The sequence below is a fragment of the Jaculus jaculus genome, chromosome X (genome assembly GCF_020740685.1).
Source record: "Jaculus jaculus isolate mJacJac1 chromosome X, mJacJac1.mat.Y.cur, whole genome shotgun sequence".
Taxonomy (NCBI): Eukaryota; Metazoa; Chordata; class Mammalia; order Rodentia; family Dipodidae; genus Jaculus; species Jaculus jaculus.
Window position 1 is genome coordinate 100,645,483 of NC_059125.1, and position 19,142 is coordinate 100,664,624.

General features: G+C 40.1%; 1 protein-coding gene across 1 annotated transcript in view; it reads right to left on the reverse strand.

Annotated features, from left to right (window-relative positions):
* Nucleotides 1-18,402, reverse strand: part of Morc4 (MORC family CW-type zinc finger 4) — a 65,143-nt gene extending 46,741 nt beyond the window's left edge. Inside the window, exons 1-5 of the mRNA XM_045140470.1 lie at nt 18,073-18,402; nt 17,872-17,944; nt 8,963-9,095; nt 3,577-3,794; nt 2,412-2,559 (exon numbers count right to left, since the gene is read on the reverse strand). Of these exons, the coding sequence (XP_044996405.1) occupies nt 2,412-2,559; nt 3,577-3,794; nt 8,963-9,095; nt 17,872-17,944; nt 18,073-18,180 (680 nt within the window). The 5' untranslated portion in view covers nt 18,181-18,402. The remainder of the gene's footprint in view (nt 1-2,411; nt 2,560-3,576; nt 3,795-8,962; nt 9,096-17,871; nt 17,945-18,072) is intronic.
* Between the last annotated feature and the right edge of the window lie 740 nt (nt 18,403-19,142).

Consider the following 19,142-nt stretch of genomic DNA (forward strand, 5'->3'; position numbering starts at 1 on the left):
TGATTCAGTTGTCCCCCATAAACTTAGATGTTCTGGAGTTAAGTTCCCCAGCTGATGGCAATTAGAAATTTAAGCCTCCTGGAGGTGGTGTATTATTGGGGGCAGGCCTGTGGTTGTTATAGCCAGTTTCCCCATGCCAGTGTTTGGCACACTCTCCTGTTACTATTGTTCACCTTATGTAGGCCAGGTAGTGATGTCCACCCTCTACTCATGCCATCGTGGAGCTTACCCTTGAGCCTGTAAGCCAAAATAAACCTCTTTTCCCCACAAGCTGCTCTTGGTTGGGTGATTTCTACCAGCAATGCGAACCTGACTGTAACAGATATTAAGATTTTCCCAGAACTAGCCCTATGTCTTAAAAGGAAAAATGTTAAGAAATAGCATATGTTTACTAATTGTCTAGGATATTATTATTATATCTATATATATATATATTTATATCTTTACCACACTTATATTCCTTTCATAAGGTCCATTCCAAGGCCCTGGACAACCACAACCTCACCAATGACAGGGAAAATAAAACCCATGAGACCCATTGCTGTTCCTGGAAAAAACTCAAAACAAATGATGGGCTATAGAGAAAAAGTATGTATATCAGAACAACAACTTCCAAAACTATGTGGAATAGTTGTCCCTGGAAATTTTTTTTTTTTTTTTTGGTTTTTTGAGGTAGGGTCTCACTCTGGTCCAGGCTGACCTGGAATTAACTCTGTCATCTCAGGGTGGCCTTGAACTCATGGCTATCCTCCTACCTCTGCCTCCCAAGTGCTGGGATTAAAGGCGTGAGCCACCACACCCGGCTGGAAATATTCTTAAATAAGAAAAATAAAGCTAGGTGTGATGGCATATGTCTTGAATCCTAGCACTTGGGAGGCCACCCTGAGACTAGTGAGTTTCAGGTCAGCCTGGGCTAGAGTGAGACCCTACCTCAAAAAAAAAAAAAGTTGTATGATCAAATCAAATTGAGAAACAATTCTTAGCCTTTAGAGTCACCTCAAACTCATGTTATCACCTTCATGCTCCAGCTTCCACAAGCTCAGACCTGCTGTGCTGACAACTTCTCTCTATTCTCAAAGATGACCCAAAACCTCTGTGCATGCTGTCTCTATAAAGACCACAGCACTGTTAATATATTCTTCAGTTTTCAGGATAATCAAGATTCTCATTACCTCACCACACTACAATTCATATACTCTTGAGGTAGATCCAATTCTTCGCTGGTCCTCACCCTCTCTTTGAGAAAAAGGGTCTGAAGAAATATTCTTTTTTGACTTATTTTTAATTTTTATTTATATGAGAGAGAGAGAGAGAGAGAGAGAGAGAGAGAGAGAGAGAGAGAGAGAGAGAGAGAGAGAATGGGCACAATAGGGCCTCCAGCCACTGCAAACAAACTCCAGATGCATGTGCATCTTGTGCATCTGGCTTACGTGGGTACTGGGAAATCAAACCTGGGTTGTTAGGCTTTGCAGGCAAGTGCCTTAACCACTAAGCCATCTCTCCAGCCCTGAAGAAATATTCTTAAATGTTAAGAATATTACATACTCGATTGCTCCCCTAAATATTTTAATGTGCACTAGCATCTAAAAGCTTCTGCGAAGTCCTGTAGCAGAATAACATAAGTTTGTAAATCAGATTTCTCTAAAATTATGTGACTATAAAATGCTTTACTTGAGCTCTGTTTTTTTCCTTTTTTAATCTCTTTTTTTTTGAGATACAGTTTCACATAGTTCAGGCTGGCTTCAAACTTACTATGTAGCTGAGGATTATTGTGAACTTGATTCTCCTGCCCGCATGTCCTGACACAACACCTAGTTTATTCAATGCTGTGGATGATGCCCAAGGCTTTGTGCATGCTAGGCAAGTATTCTATAAACTGAGCTATATCCCTAGCCCCATATTTTTCTTTTAATTGAAGTATAAACCAGTATTGTTTTGTTTTACCAAGATAAGAAATGAGATATAGTGTTTTTGAACCTAAGGAAAAAAATGAATTCATTTGATAGTCTGTTTTGTTGAACATACCAGTAATCCTCCATTAAGTTAAAGGCTTTAAGATTTAGTCACACAAATATCTTTCTTCTACTTCATTTGAATTGTCTAATATATAAAATAACCATCACCTACCAATATCAAAACAATGTCCATTAATATAACCAAGGGTGTTAGAATAATGCTGAACAAACTTCATAATTTGTGGCAAAGGCCTCAGAATATGCACATTTTCATCTTAAATGTTCAGCAGTTTAACAAGAACCACTATTTTAACAAAACTAAGAGAAAGTTATAAAAGATATATGAAAAGATTAAAATGTGTCAGTTTATCTACTCTGCTTCTCTAGGAAAAAATTAAGAATTTTTTATGGTACTATCTTTGCTTATTAAAATCTATCCTCTTTTGAGTACTGTACCTGCGGACATTCCAAATGAGAACACGAGTGCCTTTTTTGCCTGGAATGGCATCAAACTGGGACAGCAGGTCATTTTCACTGTTGAAAATTGAGTAATTCAAGATGGCCTCTAAGCTGGGCAAAGAATCTTCTGTAATAATCATTTTTTGTAAAATCAAATATAGTCAAAGAAAAAATAATATCTTACAAGGATATTATTAAAAATAAGTGTCTTTTCTTTGGGAGATGTATATTTACACAAAAATATAGACATAAGGCAAGGGCATTATTGCTAGAGAAAGAAGTGGAAAATGGAGAAAGCCTCCAGACACCAAAATCAGTTATACCTGCAGAATCCAACTTCAAAGATGTAAACAAAGAAAGAGCTTTATGAAAAAGATAAAAGGACAAATTTTTAAACTATTTGGAAATAGTAAGTTCAAATTGTACTGCTATACTGCACCTATCAACACAACCTGACACCTAACAGAAAGAGTTGTGGGTAAGTGAGTGTAGATAAAGAACCTATTCTGCTATCAGATAGGTATGATTTTAGAAGTCTAAACACAAATAGAATCAGCATTTAGGAGGAAAAATGGATCACCTTGGAACAATTATGAGAGATAATCTCTATAAATAAAAGTACATTAACAATGAGAATTTCAAGCAAAGGTGAAAGACTTACATACTTTAAAGATAAACTAGAGTATAACAATGAGAATTTCAATATAACAAATATATAACAAAGCTTCTGTCAATGTCCCGCTTATTTTAAAAATAATCAAGGGGTGGAGAAATGGCTTAGTCGTTAAGATGCTTGCCTGAGAAGCCTAAGGATCCATGTTCAATTCTCCAGGTCACACATAAGCCAAACACACAAGGTGACAAAATTGTACAAGGTTGCACATGCGCACAAGGTGGTGCACATGTCTGAAGTTTGATTGCAGTGGCTGGAGGCCCAGGCATGCCAATTCATTCTCTCTCTCATAAAAAAAAAATTACAAAAAATTAATCAACTGAAATTTCAGTTCTATCTAACACATTTAAGTACTTTTTAAGTATAAAAACATATTTGAAACATGAAACTTCAAGAAAGAGCTGCATTTGATCTAAAGAAGAGGTTCCTGTCCAAATAGTAATTTGAGACTAATTTTTAATCAACATTCTTCATTTCCAGAAAGGATATTGTTTTGCTGGCTGAATGGAACAATTGGCACAACAACTGCTTGAGCCTGGATACATTCCAGATAGGTTTGCGATAAGAGTCCAACAGTGAGAGTACCCCCATTCTTGGTGAAGACAAGAGCATCCTTTCCTAGCCGCATGGAGCCTGACTTGAAACCATTACCAAAGACCCCAATGGGACGCTGGCTCTTCTTTATTACTTTATCTGTAAATCCAAAGCTGAAATTACACAAGAAAAATAAATCATAAAGATAAAAGGCATCCTAAGACAGGTAACGAGCAGAACATTTGGTTTACACATGCAGACTACTTGGAAACATCCTTTTTAAAAATTCTCTTTATGTACTTCCAGAAAAAATATTAAATTAAAAAGATAGGGGGCTGAAAAGATGTCACAGTGGTTAAGGAACTTGCCTGAGAAACCTAAGGGCCCAGGATGAATTCCCCAGTACCCATGTAAGCCCAGTGCACAAGGTAATACATGTGTCTGGAGTTCTTTTGCAGTGGTTAGAGGCCTGGAGTGCCCATTTTCTCTCTATCTGACTTTTTCTCTCAAATAAATAAAATATTTTTTTAAAAGATAGGAAATTACTATGGGATGATGACACTGATTTTCCAGTGTTGTTAGTGTAGACTTTAATAGTTCTATATGCTAGAGTCACACACTCTGTACATGTATGGTTCCTTTTCACTGGCTAACAGTGAGAACTGCAGAAAGCCTTGTACTGCTGCCTTTTTTGTCTAGCTAAAACTGCCTTGATAGCTAGAGTGAAGTTAGGGTAACATGAAAAGTAGAGCTACCTGGAAAGGATAATATAAGATAGTGGTACTGATTAAGGTACTGGACTAGACATCTCCTATCTTGACAATTTCAATTCTCCATCCAAAGGATAACCCTCCCAATTCTAACCTTCTGCTCCATCTGCTGGGACAGTCCACTGGAATATGGCCAAGAGATAAAAATAGGTAGTTCTGTCTCTGAATATCTGCAAACAGCTGCAGTATAAACTCTCTCTTGTTCTATTAAGGGCCTCTCACTGAGTCACCCCAGAAAACTCTATGGCCCCTTGTGATGAGCTTAATCTAGGAGCCTAAACTTTTCTCTCTTTTTTTTGTATTTTCTTTTCCAAAACTCAGCTATATGCCAACTCACTGGACATAAAAATAAACACATGGGATCTACAAAGTGATGACCTTCCTATTTTTTCTTTCCTCACCACAAATAAAACTAATTTTAAGGACTGCATGTCTTTATATTGCGTAATGTTACAATGTTCTAAACTACCATTAACTTAATATTTATTGAGTCACTATGTCCTATGTGTGCATTGTGATAAACAGTGGAAATACAAATGTTAATGAAATGGATATGATTCTTGCCCTCACAGCTTAGTCTGCAGAATTTCATATGTTACAGATTAGATACTTATCCAGTATTAATAAAGGAGAAAAAAAGCTGGGCAGCTTGGTCTTGGCTTTGCTCTTTATAGCATGGAGGGCTTAGATATCCATTTTCCATTTCCAGAAGTTTGTGGTTTTATGTTTACTCCCCAAGAAAGGGGGCCATATTTTAATTTTCTATCTCAAAATGTTATATAGTAATACTATTATGTTATATAGGGTTCTATGCATATTACAAACAAACATAATGACAGATAAAGGTAATTTTCAGAAAAATAGTCCCTAACAGAGACTGATTGAGAGGGGGAGGGGATATAATGGAGAGTGGAGTTTCAAAGGGGAAAGTGGGGGGAGGGGGAAATTACCATGGGATATTGTTTACAATCATGGAAATTGTTAATTATAAAAAATAAAAATAAATAAAAATAATTTAAAAATCCAATAGGCTGGAGTAGTTTCTCTTTACTAAGCTAGCCTTGTTCTACCCTTTCCTGAAAGAAACATTATTATTTACACATGAAGGGATTTGGAGACTAGCTCTTTCAGTGGAGTCTAAGAGTCCTATAACTTCCTTCTGAATATCTTAAGATGTCAGGTATCTAGATACTATAATGATAATTTTAAATTTGTTGAATGTCTAATGAAACAAATCTTAGTGAAATCTAGAAGCATACAAGGACAGGCACTTATCTGTTTCCTATATATAGTGGCAATATAATATGTAATATAAATAAGTGGAAAGCTGCTGAGTATACTATTATTCTCTGGCTGTTAATTCTAGAACAGCCCTATTAGGACACATGACTCTGAGCAGAGGTAGCAAAGACCTTCAATCTGTGGCTCTGTGATTGTTTCAATCCTTGACCTTTGAAAGAGGCTTTCTACCTTGCTGGTAAAGGGTAGTAAATATACATACTACCTGATTCACATGCTGAATTCAGAAGCTAAAAAGAATACTGGGCTTTAAAGCAACTGAACATTAAGAATTTTATTTGTTTGTTTGTTTGTTTGTTTAATTTCCCTTGAGGTGCTAACCCAGGGCCTTGCACATGCCAGTTAAGCATTCTACCACTGAGCTAAATACCCAGCACAGAATTTCCCTTTAATTTTCATGGGGTCTTGTATTTATGGAAGAAATTATTGTTACAGTTACATATCTATTCTATCTGCCTGAATAAATAAGAGAAGCGGAAAAATCAGAAAATAAGAACAAGACACCAGCAAATGTTACAGTTAAAACAGAATTTTGGGGGGGCTGAGGGTGTAGCTCCTCAGTGGGTAAAGTGCTTGCTACACAAGCATGAAGACCTGAATACGGATCCCACTCCCATGTAAAAAGCCAAACATGGTAGTGTGAGCCTATAATCTTAGCACTGGTGAGGCTGAGACAGGGAATCCTTGCGGCTCACTGGTTAAATTGGTGAACTAGGTTCAGTAAGAAATCCTGTCTCAAAGAATAAGGTGGAGATCGACTGAGGACATTTGATGTCAACTGTGGCCTCCAAACACATATGTGCAATCACACTATCACACATGTAAATAAACATATACATGCATGCACAACTACATACATGAAAAATATATTTCTGTAAGCTTAATAGTTTTGTACATTTTAATGATTTTTTTTTCAAATATGAAAATAATGCCTCAAAATGAAAAGTGGAAAGTTAATATACTTAATAATTTTCAAAGATGTGTCTAAAGTTCAATTCTTTTTTAAATGTTGTGGGATGGAGATAAGAGTTAGGTGGGTACAGTGCTTGCTTGTCATGTGCAAAGCCTGTGGGTTCATAATCCAGTAATGCCAAAAGACAAAACTATAGTAAGAGAAATCTTGGGTCAGATGTTAGAATAATACTAAGTGATCTCTATTAAATAAACATTTTCTTCTGGCTTAGTCAAATTTGTTTTAGGGTATAAGCACAAGGTAGCTGGAGATATAGCTCAATGGGTAAAGGACATGCTGTGCAAGTATGAGGGCAGATCTCAAGCACCCACATAAAATGCCATGTGTGGTGGTATGCACTTGCATTGGGGAGACAAAAACAGAAGTTCAAACAGTAAGCTCCAGGTTCAATGAGCAATCCTGTCTCAAAAAGTGCCTGACATCTCTGAGACTGTCTTGAGTTTGATTCCCCCAACACCCACATAAACAACTGGGCACTGCCACACGCCTCAGTCTTGTGGGAAGCAGAGACTGGAGAATGGCTTAGGCTTGTGATAATCAGCAGCTCCCAGTTGAGAGAGATTCCATCTCAAGGACATACATGGGTGAACGATAGAATACCCAATGTAATCCTCAGGCCTCCATACATGTGCACAGGAAGTACACTGCATGTAAACACACACAGACCACATACAACATGCACACATGCAATAAATAGTTAATTTTTAAATAAGAGCAACAACTGCTCAGGGAAAATTACTGTGAAACATATTTATCTTGATGGGGAAACTATCATGGCTATAGAAGTTTCTGTGTGTTTTGGCTCTTTAATAAGGAAACATAATTCTGAATGGATGATAATGATCCTTCATATTTCACTTCAAATGTCATTTCTTCAGTGTAGTCTCTTTTAAATTTCCTAAACTAGATTAAATTCTTATTCTAAATGTTCTCAAAGAAATTGCACTCATCTCCTCTAGCACTTACCACTGAGACTAGCCTACTTATTTAGAGCAATAGTCAACTTCCCTTTATTTCTAAAATGCAAACCTTTTGACAGCAAAGATCATGTCTGTGTGGTTTATTATTTTTCTAGTGCTTTGTACATAGGTCCTCAACAAGAATTTATTGGATGAACTTACATTCACAACCACAAACTTTTTTTGACATTATCCATTTATTTGCAAGTAGAGACAGGGGGGAGAGAAAGAGAGAGAGAGAGGGAGGGAGGGAGGGAGGGAGGGAGGGAGGGAGGGAGGGAGGGAGAAAATGAGAATGAGAATGAATGGGCACACAAGGACTCTAGCTGCTTCAAATGAACTCTAGATGCATGCGCCACTTGGTGCATCTGGCTTTACTTGGGTACTGAGGAATCAAACCCAGGTCATTAGGCTTTGCAGAGAAGTGTCTTAACTGCTGAGGCATCATCTCTCCAACCCATCACAAGCTTTTTAAAGTAATGACATAAACTGAAAGTAATAACAGAAATTTATATCCAACTTCTACAGTTAGGAAAAAGAACTTTCTAACTTTACAGTTCTACAACAAAACTGTCAAAGATTATGTGTGAATGCCTTCTATTTACCTTTCATGGGGCTTCAATATACCCAGGCACCTTTACAGTTCTAATCAACATGTCATTCCATGTGGCTCTAAAACTTCTGATTTAAGAATGAAGTTAGGTTAATTAGGAATTTGAGATGACCTCACCTCAGATCAATAAAAGTCTTCAGGCTTTTACTTATGCCATTTTCTTTCCTTGAACTCTTATTCTTTGCTCCCTTTTTATCTAATTAAATTTACCTAAATTCTACTCAACCTTATGTCTTTAAGTATCATTCCACCTAGGAGGCTTTTGTCAGCCTCTAGGATCAAATTGGGTTCCTCTTTTGGCTTAGCTTATATGTATCTTGTGCTTTTTTTTTTTTTTAATTTTTCGAGGTAGGGTCTCACTCTAGCTCAGGCTGACCTGGAATTCACAATGGAGTCTCAGGGTGGCCTAGAACTCACAGCACTCCTCCTACCTCTGCCTCCCGAGTGCTGGGATTAAAGGCATGTGCCACTATGCCCGGCTTTCTTGTGCTTTCTTGTTAGCTTATAGTATTTTACTAAGATTATTTACTTAATTGTCTAAATTTCCAGCTAGACTGTAAGTTCTTTGAGGGTAAGAACAATGTCTATTTCATAATCAGTGTCTTGACACATATACTTAATTAGCATCCACTGAGTGAATAAAGCAAAATTAAAATAGGTATAGTAATTTCTAAGCCTTAAAGTTAGTGAGGTCAAGATAACAGAAACAGAAAGAAGGCATTTTTACCTCAGCATTCGGTGGAGTTTGTAAGGTGTCATTCCACATCCATCGTCAGTAAAGGTCAAACAAGACTTATTCTTGACCTCTTCAACATCTATAAAGACCGTCCTGGCAGATACATCTGGATCGACAGCATTATCTGTAAAAGGTAGAAATCTGTGATACTAGTTCTCCCTTTCCAGAATTGTATCAAAATCTCTAGTTCAGTATCTAAGAACTCCTCACATGGATGTCCCAGAACATAAGCAAGGATCACTAATAGTAGTAAACTTAACTGAGTTGGGAGAAAAACTGACATGACTGCAGATGGAGTTATGAAGCTGATTTCTAGTTTTCACATAATGAATTATCTGTCCCCTGACTGTCTCCCTTTATAAACTTTGAAGTCTGGGAAAGTAACTACTATTTTCAAAGCATTTTTCCTTGATTTTACATTATTCTTATTTCTCAGGTACTTTATTACTCATGAACACATAACATACAAGAAAGAAAGAAGATACTGAAAAAGCTGAACTAGCAGTTTTAATTTAAAAAGATATCTATTTCTAAAAAAGGTGTCTATTATTCACATGATAATTTATTTGCAATAATTTAATCTTTTACTTGTTTTATAATCTCCTCTGTTAAAGAACACAGATATCATCACCTTTCTTGTTTATAGTGTAAGGGTCATTGAGGAGGAGGTTAAAATCAAACATTTAATTGCCTGCCTACATCCCAATAATGGCAATGGCAGCAAGCATGCTTAGCAAGAAAGAACAATTCTGCTGTCTTTCTATGTAACAGTACTAAAAGTGAAGCTTTTAATGTTTTCATTGTCTCAATGGGGGCCATTGAGTTACAGAAGAAATAAACATATATATATATATATATATATATATACACACACACACATACACACACACACACACACACACACACATACACACACACATATACATACATATACAGTTTCATTTTTTCTCCTGAGTTACCTCTTCAAGGTGGGCTAATTATTTAAGACTCCAAAGACATCAAACATAACAATATCCTAACTTACAGGCCATGTCAACTTCAGGATGCCACAACCTAGAGGCCACATCTTTTGCCAAAGGCACCAAGTTACATAATTGTTATTCACTGACAAATGTAGTTTAATAGTCTCAGTAGGGCTCGCTGACCCAATCAGAAGGACATTCCATACAATCTCTTGGCTAGTACTATTTTCTGGGTATGGTTTATTCCCTAAAGGTTCACGTGCTTGAAGTTTGGTTTCCAGTGTGGTGATTCTGCAAAACCTTTGACAGGCATGGTCTAGTGTAAGGAAATTAGGTTATTGGAAGGGATTAATGTTGTCAGATATGAAAAGACTGGATTAATTCCCACTAGCATGGTTTGTTATACTCCAAGGCCACCCTGTGTGTTTTACTCCTTCTATACACATATACATGACTAATCTCTTATGGTTTCTGTGACATGCTATGATACAGCAAGGGAACACTTGCCAGGATATTGGCACCATGCCATTTAGACCTTCCAGCTACCAGAACTGTGATACAAATAAACTACTTTACTTACAAAGTACTCAGTTTCAGGTATTTTGTGATACTGACACAAATTGAACTTATATAGATAGGTTAATTAGTTGTTTCTCTCTCTATTAGCTCATTTTGCAACTTAAAAAGTGTTTCTTGGGCTGGAGAGATGGCCTAGTGGTTAAGCACTTGCCTGTGAAGCCTAAGGACTCCGGTTTGAGGCTCGATTCCCCAGGACCCGTGCTAGCCAAATGCACAAGTGGGCACACATGTCTGTAGTTCATTTGCAGTGGCTGGAAGCCCTGGCGTGTCCATTCTCTCTCCCCCTCTCTCTCTCTCTGGAAGCCCTGGCGTGTCCATTCTCTCTCTCTCTCCCTCCCTCCCTCCCTCCCTCCCTCCCTCCCTCTCTCTCTCTCTCTCTCTCTCTGCCTCTTTCTGTCTCTGTCTGTAGCTCTCAAATAAATAAATAAAATAAACAAAAATATTTTTTAAGAAGTGTTTCTTGCCCTGATATCCTAAATGGCTTTGCTGATGCATCATGGCTAGGCTGAGACAAGCAGGTGTGTAGGGGACCGAGGTTACTTACTTATACCATTATAATTGATCAAATCATGTCATTTCTCTGCAGAGAACATCACTTACAATCATGAAAATTATGCAGACTCAAAACACCCATTTTTATAAAGAATTTACAGTGTTAAGTACAACTTGGATATCTGAAATTTCTATCAAATAAAAAAGACAATTTCAAGTGATACAGTAGTGTTGCCAGAGTCATTGACAAACTGTCACTGTCTGGAACCTAAACTATCTGAACAGTAAGTCATAACCAATAGCCCCCAAAAGGGAGTAAGAGGTCTGACATAGTCAATCTCTAATGTCCAGGTGTGGTATAAGTCCTACATTAATATGGCAATGATAAGTTCACATGCAATGACAAATTTATTAGAAATATTGTTCTTTGTAAGAGACAGCAGGATCTAGCATTATATAGCTGTCAGCATTCAAGAAATTTTACTTGGCAAGCAGGTGCATATCATTCACTCCTGTGGTAGACAGCTATAGCCATTGAGACCAGTACAACTTGTCAGCCAGTTGTACATCATTTATACATGGAAAATGAAGAACATTGAAAATTTTTTCTAATACTTTATGAACATTCACAATTCAAACATATAATACATTAATCCTAGATATACATTTACAAAACAGTTCATCAAATAAATCTACTTAGAGGCCTCTAACAAAATCACTTTTTCCTCTCTACTTCAAACTTTGCCCAAATTCTATGTTATGATTTTTTTTTTAATAGGAATGTACCAAAGAGTCTAAACACAGGCCCTTCATGAGCTACATGGTGGCTGCCAGGACATATAAGATTTTTTTTTCTCCTTGACTGTAGGGTCATGGAGTACAGGGCAATGGGACACATGAAAGACCAGGGTCAGCTGGAGCAGCAGGGAAAGTGAGATTAATGTGCAGGTACCAGCAAACAGAGCTTTGCAGTTACTTTCCATTTTATGTGGCCTTTCACTTGCCTTCAAGAAATGAAATCATAATAACAATATCAGCCTCAACAGATGATTTTATTATAATAAGGCACCAACCTGACCTCAATTCTCCTTGTCATTGCTAATAACTCCAAAAACTGATCAACATGTAGCATATGCAATCAAATCCTGGGGAATTTATTAACACCCCCTAACCTAGCCCAGCCCACCTAGCCTACAAACAGGTCAATGACAGACCTCTTACTCTTCTCACTCATTACTTAGGGGGGCAGCTGAATTATCAGATCCTAAAATTCTACATCTGCCTAACCTGGCTTCATAAGCCCATGAGCTCAGGGAGGCCTTATCTCTCCTAATTTGGCCTATGTTTTTCCTCTTAATGAGAGGGTTCTATCAATCTCCACCTTCTTTTCACCTATCTCTTTGGCAAAAGAATGAGAATCCTTACACTCTAACCTGGTCCACATGACTCCTTCTTTTTTAAAAAGTATTGTTACTGAGGGTCATTTTTTTACTTTTTTGCTTTATTTTTATTTATTTATTTGAGAGCGACAGACAGAGAAAGAGGCAGAGACAGAGAGAGAGAATGAGCGCACCAGGGCTTCCAGCCACTGCAGACGAATTCCAGATGCTTGTGCCCCCTTGTGCATCTGGTTAAAGTGGGTCCTGGGCAATCACGCCTTGAACTGGAGTCCTTAGGCTTCACAGGCAAGTGCTTAACTGCTAAGCCATCTCTCCAGCCCTTGTTACTGAAGTTTTATACTTCATCAGAACCTGGGAGCTAATGGCAAACTCTTCAATGACATCTTCCCAGAAGAGATAAGATGGGGAGTGGAAGATTGCTTTGAGGTACTGTTTCACAAGCCTCCCATCCTTTTCTGTTCCAGTATGTGGCTATTTGCAAGGATGCCAAGGCCAGGTTGTTGTTCTATAGATATCCTGCAAGTAGGTAAAAGTATTCTTATCTGAAAGTAAAGTGACATTTGGGGATAAGGCTATTCTTCCATTGTTACACACACACCATCAGCATTCAAATGACAACGTTCAAATTCAAAAGTCATTTTTGGAACTGGAGTTGTAGTTCAGTGATAGAATACTTGCCTAGTATGCATGAGGCCCTGGGTTTGATTCCCGTATCACAAAGTCACTATATTACTCTGTCCTTACTGCCCTACATATATATTCTTAGGGTCTCTTATATTTTGCTTTTTCTATTACCACTGTCATATTCTTAGTTTACAGAGTTTATTCCATCTCATATGTATATTTCAACAGCCTCAAAACTAGTCTTTCAAATCCATATGTCTCTTGTCTCTTATCCAATCCATCTTACACATAGCTACAAGATTAACTAGCCTGAACACAGCACTCATCATAGCATTCTCCTTGTCAGAAAACCTTTTGTTTTCACTAAGAGGCCAAGTGCTGGCTCTCCCAGTCACATTCCGGTTCTAGCTTACCTTTGTAACCTCATTTTCCACTTGGAACTTGCAGAAAAAACGACTTGCGTTTAAGTGTTGAATTTTCCACTTACTAGATACGTGTTGCAGTCAAGTTTGTATTGCTGGTAGAAATCATCCAAAATTACCCTTGGCTTACAGGCTCGAGGGGGAAGCTCCATGATGGCAGGGAGAACGATGTCATGGCATGATCAGAGGATGGACATCATCCCCTGGCCAAAATCAGGTAGGCAATAGGAACAGGAGAGTGTGCCAAACACTGGCATGGGGAAACTGCCTGTAACACCCATAAGCTTGCCCCCAACAATACACTGTCTCCAGGATACTTTAATTTCCAATTGTCATCAGCTGAGGAACCTAGCATCCAGAACACCTAAGTTTATTGAGGACACCTGAATCAAACCACCACATTCTACCCCTGACCCCCATAAACTGATACCCATACATGATGTAAAATGCAATGCATTCAGATCAACTACAGTTTTTATCAATCCTAATGATGTTCAAAAATATTCCCATAGTCCAAGATCTTTTAACTAAGCCATAATACTAAAAAAAAAAAAAAAAAATCTCCAAAAAGCCCATAATGGCACAGAATAAACACATTGCAAAAGATGTCATTGAGCATAGCAAAGAAATAGTCAATCAATACAAGATTCAAACAGGCAAACATCAAACTCTGTAGCTCCAAGTTCAACAACCCTAGTCAGTGACAAGTCTCCAAGTGTGATAATGCTAACCAGCAAGTGTCTGAAGTTACAATTCTGTCCCTCTAGCTAGGCTACTAACAGTCCTGGAAAACTTCATTCCAGGCCAGCAGCTTTTCTTAATAGCCATCTCATGGTCCAAGCATCTCCATTAGGTCTCCACTGCAAGCCTCAGTTCATCCTTATGATTCCATTGGGTCTGCATTCAGGCATCCAGCAAACCTGTGACACAGTGTCCCTGGCCATTTCCAAAACACAAGATTACATTGCAAGCTCAATGACCCTCCCTTTCCTGCATTTCTTGTACTACACAATACCAGGTAAGGTGCCAGTTTGTTAATACAGGGGGGAATAAAGCAGAATTTGAAGAACAGGACACTCCTTGAGAACTCAGACCCTTCCAAAAGAGTCTACATTCTTCCTGATGCTCTAGTGCAGGTCAGCTGGCCCAATCTCAATGATTATAATCTCATATAATTGCAGTTGAATGGGCAGAAGTTTCAGGCCAAAGATTTCATTTCTGTGCCATATTCCTCTGCTTGCACCAGTCTGTTTTTATGCAATGCAACCCTGCACAACTTCTCAGGACATGGCCATAACAGCAAGCTTCTCACACAAAGTGCTTCTAGCCTAGTCCAGACAAAGCCCCTTTTCACCCTCATAAGCTAAACCTCACAGTCCCTAGCTCTTACTGCATTCAGGTCTTTCAACTCTGACCAGAATAGTACATCAAGCAATACTTACAGCATTACAAGGTGTCTCTTAGGCCAAGGTTTCAAATCCTTCCACACTCCTCTTGAAAATCAGCTCCAAAAGGCCAAAGCCACACAGTCAGGTGTCTAGCAACACCACCACTCTCAGTACCACTTTACTGTTGCAGTCAGGTCCACATTGCTGGTAGAAATCACCCAACCAAGAGCAGCTTGTGGGAATAAAGAGGTTTATTTTGGCTTACAGGTCTCGGGGGAAGCTCTATGAAGGCAGAGAAAACAATGGCATGAGCAGAGGGTGGACATCACCTCCTGGCCAACATCTGGTGGACAATAGCAAGAAGAGAGTGTGGAAAAAACACTGGCAAGGGTATGCTGTCTATAACACCCATAAGCCTGCCCCCAACAATATACTGCCTCCAGGAGGCTTTAATTTCCAACTGCCATCAGTTGGAGAACCTAGCATCCAGGACACCTAAGTTTATGGAGGCCAGCTGAATCAAACCACCACAATATATAACATTGGAAAAAATATATTAATTCTATGAACCTGTTTTTTCATCTGCAGAAAGGGAAAAAAAAACCCTGCTCACTTCAAAGGATAAAGTTAAAAGGTATTTGTGAGAGCTGTTCATGAACTCTCTAAAGACCTATAGTTCATGTTGTCAACTCCATGCTCTAATTAAATTCAAGGACCCAGTAGGTATCTTCATGCTTTTATTCATCCAATTGTTCCTTTTGACTGGAAAGCCTTCCCCATACTATAAACAAATCCCAATCCCTCAAACCTCAGATCAAATGTCACCTCCTCCACAAAGCCTCCCCTAACCTTTTTCTGCTCCTGATAAGATGGAAGTCATTCCTATTTCCTCTGAATGCTTACAGCACTTGGATATATCTTCACCAATACAGCCTTTTCTATTATGTTGTTATAGACAACATAAACTTTTGTACATGTTCTATCTTCCTTAGTACAAGTGTGACTCTACCATATTCATTTTTATATCACTGCAGTGGCCTTGTGCACAGTAATTACCTAATAAATATTTACCAAATGAATGATTCGCTAGAAAATTAATGTGTAAGTAGGGAAAACTATGGAAATTCTCAAAATGACAGCTTTGGATTACCACTTAACACTCTGATATCCCCATTCTGTAGTAATATCATTAAAAACATTTGTGATTTGATTTTAAAACCTGTGTTTGTATACATGCATGTGTCTGTATAATATCTATACATATTCACACTCATGACAGTCACCTTACATCTCAGGCAAGGTTTTAGGTTCTTTAAACTACATAGAGCTGGAAGTGTAGCTCAGTGGAAGAGAACTATGCTTGACATAGGTGAGGCCTAGAGTTCAATCTCGCACTGTAAAAAAAAGGGGGATAGAAAATGTGCTGGGGAAATTGGTTCAGTGGGTAAAGTATTTGCTGGGCAAGCATGAGGACCTGAATTCAGAGACCCAGCACCCATGTAAAAGCTGGACATTAAATAGCCTGCTCCTGAAATCCCAGAGCTGGGGAAGTGGACACAGGAGAATTACCCTGCACTTGCTGGTTATCTACTCTAGCTGAATTGGTGACCTTTAAGGTCAGCAAGAGAGCCTGAGTTAAAAAAAAAAAAAAAAAAAACAAGTTGGAGAACAACTGGGAAAACACCAGATGTTGACCTCTGACCTCCACATGCACATTTGTGCTTATGAACATATGCACACAAAATCATATATTCATATATTCAGTTACAAACTGTAAACTCATTAAATCACTCATAAAATACAAAACACAAGTATAACAGGGTACAACTATGTTAGAACAATAAAATTGCTCACATTTCCATTTTCCATTTCTGACTATATTGTCATTTTTCCTCTCTTTTTGTCTTCTTTCTGTTACACACAGATTGATTTCAGTCCACTACACAGTTTACTGGAGACACTGCAGAAACTCGAGATATAATCCCTGTTCTTTAAGAATTTACAGCAACAATACCACTTTTCCCCTAAATGAAGTCATCCATACACACTGTAAAGCATTTGGGGTTGTAGCCAAACTAATTATCAAAACTCACCACCATCTTCCAAATAACTGTGACTCTCCGCCTGCTGCTCACTGAAGTCTTTAACCAAAACAAGTCTCATGGCATGGACACAGCAATACTTAGGTAGCTATTGAGACTCCTTCATGCAGCTGTGAAACTTTTTCAAGATTTTGCTCTGTAATAACTAGCCCCATAAATCTCTCTCCCTTGTTTCACTTTCTGAAATATTTATAATATGCTCTGTAAACTGCTGCATTTTATGCAGAATTGGTTTTCTCCCTTGCTTTCAGCACAAAATTCAAAACGTTACTGCAAAAGTTGGTGTACTTGGCTTCAAGGAATCAAACTGAAAAAGCATTAAAAGCGAGCCTCGGTGCTGCTAGAGGTTATGTCCTCAGTGTTCATTCCAGCGGTGTGAGGGCGCTCGTGGACTAACCCAGCCCTTTTCGGGCTCAGGGAGCCAAATGCACTCGTGTCATCTCTTAAGAGATGTCCCATCATTCCTAGACTTCTCTTGCCTCAAAACTTAAAAGAACTTTTTCCTGGTCTTTCCAGCAACCCTACTCGGTTCTTTGCCATGCTCCTTGGCAAGCCTGACGTCCTCTGTTGCTCGTCAGCTGCTATCCAGCCCTGTTGCTCAGGGGCCCGGGTATTTTCATGCATTGCCTTTTGATTATTAACGAAGTATCCTAAATTGCCCCGAACATCACAAGCCTGACCAAAACACGACACGGGAGCCCTAACTTTTCGTTTCTACACCGTTTCCACCGCTTGACTCCTGGCACCCAGTCCTCGGCGACCAGCCCTCGCTCTCCTCAGCAGGCCAGGCTGGGTCGGGTCCGGACACCCCCAGCCCTTCCCAGCCCGGGTCCCCGCCCCACGCGGCTGGACGCGTTCCTCTCGCGTCCCCCGCACCACGCTGGCACCGCTGCCTCAGGCGAATACGGCCGGGCCCGCCCTCGCCACTCACCTAGCAGCTCCGCGATGGCACTGAAGGGTCGCGTGTGGCTGCTGGAGTTGCTCTGTAGGTAGCGGGGGCTCATCTGAGGGCGAGAGAAGGTCCCGTCCCGCGTGAGGCCTCGGCCCGCCAGGCCCACCCAGGGCGCCCCCCATAGCTCCCCACAGCCCCAGGGCCCGCGCGCGAGTCCGCCCCCTCGGGCCCAGGACCTACCGTACTGAGGCGGATCCCGAAGGCCTGCGTGGGGACGCTGCCCGGCCGGGTCAGTCCGCCGCCGCCGGGTACGCCGGGGCCGGCGGGGGCCCCTCGGTACAGGAGCATTTTTTTGGCCGCCACGATACTCGTTTGCTGCCGCCGGACTCCGGGGCCGGCCGTCCTGATCTCGTTCCTCACACACTCCCGCTTGCAGCTGGCCGCGGCCGTCGAGACCGGCTATTCCCCTCTCCCCCTCCTTCGCAGGCTCTCCCTCGCAGCTGGCGGAGGCGGGGCGCACCCCAGCCACCTGTCCCCGGCGGGAGGGGGGAGGCCGACCCAGCCCAGCGGCGGCCCCGCCCTGTCAGCACCTCTCCCTACCCACCGACTCCGGTGCTGCCCCGGGGCGTACAGAAATATGGCGACCTCCTGACAGACGCTACTTGAACCCCGCCCCTAATTAATTCTTGGCGTTTGCCATAGGCCAGGCGGTCCGAGCGGGAAAGTGCTAGGGGAGGGGTGAGGGATGGCGGCGCGTGGGGAGGGGCGGGAAGGGGGCGAGCGGAGGGAGAGCCCGCTTGGGATTTCTGGAGTCCCGCTTAGGCTGCATGACTAACGGGGCAGGATAAGACAAGTCTTTCAAGTTTTAAAGGCTACAGTTTTGGTATCTTGGGAAGATAGGCTCCAGTGAAGAGAAAGCATTTGTGACTAGCTGCTTCCAAACTCTCTGGAAGCGCCCAGAACTTTCTAAAATGCAATTGGCAAGCTGCCACATATCCTTGCAAGGCTACCGAGAGACTTTATTAAAAGAAGTTGGATTTACAGCTAAATAAGGGATTGCTTAAATGGTAAGCGTATACACAACATAAAATAATAAAATAAAAGGTGAAGCTACATTTATGCATCTCATATTGCTCAAATGAGAATGGTAGCACGTTCATTACTTCTTTTATGGCCTTTGTCCTGTGGTATTGGTATTAAAGAAAGGACCTTAGGTATACCAGTGAAGTGCTCTACCACCAAGCTACATCCCCTCACTATTTTTTTTTTGTTTTATTTTATTTTATTTTATTTTTCAAGGTAGGGTTTCA